The following is a 4,496-nucleotide window of genomic DNA, read 5'->3' as shown; positions in this document are numbered from 1 at the left end:
CTGTAATTCACGTTTGTTATTCCACCTGGCCCTTTGTCATTTTTCTCCGCCAGATTATCACGCTGAATTTTCACCCAGTTTCCACTATTTATTTCCAAAGTTAGAAGTTGAACTAGGTTCGCTCAAAAGTGGCCAGATAGACTGAGTATCATCTAAAATTTGATAATGTCGGGTTCTTATCCGCCACCAATTCTCCCAAAGCCGGCAAGTATTCTTCCTTTTATAGCAACCAAGCCAAACATGCCAGGTCAGGGTGTGAATGGGAATTACTCTGACTCTCATAAGATGGAAGAAAAAAGAGATAATGGATCATCTTCTGAATTTTTCGACGAGGATTCAGACATGTCCAGAAGGACAAGCCAACGCAAACGCCCAAAAGTATGTTTCACAGTTTGTCTTCATTATCTAAAATTTGGCATTCATGATATATTATGCAACATTCTTCAATTTACTGTCAACAATACGGTTTTGTGTTGAGCCTTAGCCTTTTAATTAGGGTTTCAGATGGGCAGTATTTCCAGAGCAAAGAACAGACGTCTGAGATTTTAAGAATGGGGCTTTTATAGGGAAGTTTTACGTGACCTCCAATCCGGGGACACTAAATTTATGCAACGCACTAATCGATCTGTCAAAGCAGCGATTGCTGACTGGCTAGGAGCTTCGTCAAAGTCACATGGCCTTTGTTTTACGGAAATGTTTGATACCTTCCCCAGTTGGTACCCACTTCAGTTTCCTGAATTCTAACACGGAAGAAGTCGATGAAACTGAGTGAACGTTCTTCTTTTCTTTTAAATAGAAGAAATAGGATTTTTGAGAAGATTTCTCAGAACCTAATTTACGGGAAGCCCTACGTCATTTTGTAAACAATGAAACTTTGTTATCAGAAACACGCAAAGGATTAAAGCGATACGAAATTTGTCTAAACAGATTCTTGAACCAGAATTTCTTATATCAGCCATTTCATGATTTTCTTAAGGCATCGTCGAATTAGGGCTTTTTCAGCTCGAATAAATGACCTAAATTTTTTATCGGCTTTGCGCAGTAAATTGTTTACATATTTCATGCGGGGTGGTCACGCGGGATCGTCCGCGGGAAGAATGGTGATTGTCTCCTTCGGGGCTTCATTGTTTAGGTTGAGAATTTTCACTTAAAATTGTCGCACATTTGCCACAATTCTACGAAGGAAAATAGAAGCAAACTACTATAGTTGCTTTTGAGAATTACCGCTGAATTCTGCGCTTTATGAGGAGCAATGGAGGTAAGCGAATTTCACAGTTTATGTAACACCCAAGCAGTACCAGTCGAAGGACAACGGTGGTGGAACAATTGCGAGGAAAGACTTGGTGTTATGAAAGGAAATCGCATTTTTTCGTTATTGATGTACATGTATGCTCAAAACATAAAAAGAACTAGAAAATCAAGCGGCTAAGAAAAGAAAGATCTTAAGTCGAAGCCGGCAAAATTGGTCCGCAAATTTGAGAAAAGTACGATCACACGCATCGTCCATGTGTTCTCGAATATGTTTGAAAATAAACGAGAAAATTTATTGCTTTTAACGCGCTTCACAGATAAACAGAAAACTAAGAATCTTTTAGAATAATCGACATCACGGACCACTGCGTTTAGATAGAAAAATATTACTCTGGTCTTTCGATCTTCGAGAGTAGGCTGCAATCAGAGGCTCTCTGCAGTAATATCTTCTGTGAGAAATTTCTCAGCTTTCTCTACAATCAAGTTTTTAAGTCCAAAGAAGCGTTCAAATATGGAAACTTATTTGCATTTTGTCTTGTTTCCTTCATTTGGCTTCATACAATACTTTTGTGGTCCGTGTGCAACGAATTTGAATGATACGAAAGCTTGCTTCAAGAAGCAGTCTGTAAGAAGGTTCGCTGTCTGCATTTGGACAGGGAACGACAACAATTTTTAATTTAGCTCAACTCAATTCAACATTACAAAGATGCAGACGCAAGATTCATTAGCAGACAATTGAAGCAAAATAAGCGAAATGAAATAAGTTAAGGTAGAGTGAGTTAGGATCATGTAGCAGTGGCTAATCGATTGGATGGTCCCACTAAAATACAGGATAACGTAAACAGCAGTGGCGAATTCTATCCTTAGGTGAAGTAACTCTGGTGAAGAGTATTTCTCATACAGTTGCCTTGATAATTATTAAAGAGTGTAACTGATGCATGGGGTTCTTAAGAGAATAACGAAAAAAGAGAGATGTTATAGTGGGTTTAGTAGAGGAAGAAGAAGAATTGTCAAGAACACCTGACAGTCTGAGCAACTGAATTATGTGAATATTTACAATTTAAAATAGAAAGTAAAGGTTGAAACATTATAGCACAAAATTTTTTAAAATATATATCAAATCACATGCTATGGCGTATAATAAGTCTTTTTCAGCTGGTTGGATGTACAAATAGGTGTTTCTTCATAATTTGCCTTTGGTGGATGGCCCTGGGTGGTAAAAGATTTGCTAACTTGTGGGCTTTATTGTTTGCAATACATGTATCAGTCAAAGAGAGTCAGAATACCAGGCTCTATGCTTGAAATCGGGAAAGGTAATGCACATGGTGCACCTTTGAATGCATTCAAGATCACCGCGCACCGGTGGCTCAGTTGGTTGAGCACCGGGCTGTCACGCGGGAGGTCGTGAGTTCAACTCCGGCCAGACCAACACTCATGGTCTTTAAATAACTGAGGAGAAAGTGCTGCCTTTGTAATTACATCTGCAAATGGTTAGACTCTCTAGTCTTCTCGGATAAGGACGATAAGCCGGAGGTCCCGTCTCACAATCCTTCAATGTTCATAATGCTGTGGGACGTAAAAGAACCCGCACACTTGTCGCAAAGTGTAGGGCATGTAGTTCCTGGTGTTGTGGTCTGTCCTCTGTGGTATATACAGAGGGCCATGTGTTAGGAAACTCATTACTGGGTTAATCATGTATTACCCTCTCAAAATAAAGAATATTGTATTGTATTGTGTATTGTATCATCAGGCAAGTAGCTAGGCAGGCTGTAATCAAATGTTCAGCTGACATTCAAGCACATTCTTAGACTGATCTTAATTACACTGCAGTAAAATAGAGCCAGGTCTCTTGAACAGATCCCAGCTCTTTGAAGTTGCCTAAGAAGATATAATTGTCTCACAGCCTTTGTAGTTATAACACGTAACATGGTTGTTCCAGGTTGTCCCTGTTTCAAAAGCTGAGCAACTAAATTTGGTTGCCCTGATAAATGCTTGGTTGCCCATTGGGAAACCCCCTACGATTAAATGCATGCTGTGTTGAGATGCTGTCGCATGGCAGTGGAGCTGATATAGTCCTGAGTGTGTGCTTGTGGTTTTTTGTGGAAGTCTGGGTTTAGCATTTTCAAGATGGAGTCTTTGATCTCCATCGCCAGCTACATGTAAATTTTTCTATCTGACAATTTTTTGTAAAAGTCACAGATATTCAAAACACAGGAAAAATGCTCAACTGTTGCAAATTAACAATACATGTAATTATAATAATTATTATATATTGGTGTCACCAGCTCGATTTTGATTGGCTGTAAGCACACAGCTAATTCTTGCTTTCTCTGTTTCCCTAACGTCATACCTACAGATAATAGATTTTATATATGTAGAATTGATGTCATACCTACAGACAATAGTTTTATGCATGCAGAAGTGACATCACTGAATACACTAACCAGCAGTTTGATGAGTTTTGTCATGGCGGAGCTCAGCTCAGGAATATGCACAATAAAACAATGTTATTATTGGATTCGGTTTTTGCATGATAGCGATAATTATCATGGCCTCAGATAACACACTTTAGTCTATGGGGGCCACTACTATCAGACATTGACAACATGGTGCTGTGTATGTAATACATTTTCTATTTTTGGCTGGGTCGTTCATTGTTGTATTTTCTTTGGGCAATCAATAGTTTTTAATTTCTCCAAAAACTAGTAAACTTCCTGGTCGCCTGGGATGACCAGACAGCCGCTAATTTTGAGCACTGTAATGTTGTTTACATATCTGTCATCACAGGTTGAGTACACAGAGGTCGATGTTAAACTGGCAAATTTGACAGATGATGAATTATCTGATGATGAAGTTATTCAGAGAAACACACCACGAATATCACCAACTACCACACCAATGGAGGCTGAGGAACAACGTGAAGGAGAGGAGGAAGAAGAAGAAGAAGATGTTCCTGAAGGTAAGTGGCAGATGGCTACACTCACAGCTGGTTGTGCTATCTGTATCAATCCTTGAAGACATTTGGACGTCTTGTCATTAGGTTTTTTTCCATCTTTGATAGGACTTGAAGGTGCAGCATTTCAAAGCAGACTTCCATTTGACAAGATGACTTCACAAGAAGTATCCTGTTTTCCAGATGTATCGCAAGGTCCCCCACAAATTCAGAAACACTTCTTATACCTCAGGAATAGAATGGTATGAGCATGGTCAGGTCTGACTATTATCTTGAGTATCGCGATCTTATA

General features: G+C 39.2%; 1 protein-coding gene across 4 annotated transcripts in view; it reads left to right on the top strand.

Annotated features, from left to right (window-relative positions):
• Positions 1 to 4,496, top strand: part of LOC137996476 (lysine-specific histone demethylase 1A-like) — a 21,428-nt gene continuing 16,932 nt past the window's right edge. The window contains exons 1-3 of one of the 4 annotated variants that reach the window (XM_068841914.1): positions 1 to 378; positions 4,039 to 4,210; positions 4,313 to 4,446. In XM_068841914.1, coding sequence (XP_068698015.1) covers positions 166 to 378; positions 4,039 to 4,210; positions 4,313 to 4,446 — 519 coding nt within the window. In that variant the 5' untranslated portion in view covers positions 1 to 165. Of the gene's footprint in view, positions 379 to 925; positions 1,259 to 4,038; positions 4,211 to 4,291; positions 4,447 to 4,496 lie in introns of those variants that run through there. The other 3 variants (XM_068841913.1, XM_068841916.1, XM_068841915.1) reach the window with 3 other exon arrangements.

The sequence above is a fragment of the Montipora foliosa genome, chromosome 3 (genome assembly GCF_036669935.1).
Source record: "Montipora foliosa isolate CH-2021 chromosome 3, ASM3666993v2, whole genome shotgun sequence".
Taxonomy (NCBI): domain Eukaryota; kingdom Metazoa; phylum Cnidaria; class Anthozoa; order Scleractinia; family Acroporidae; genus Montipora; species Montipora foliosa.
The sequence above is the reverse complement of the archived record's forward strand: the minus strand, read 5'-3'. Positions and strand labels throughout refer to the sequence as shown.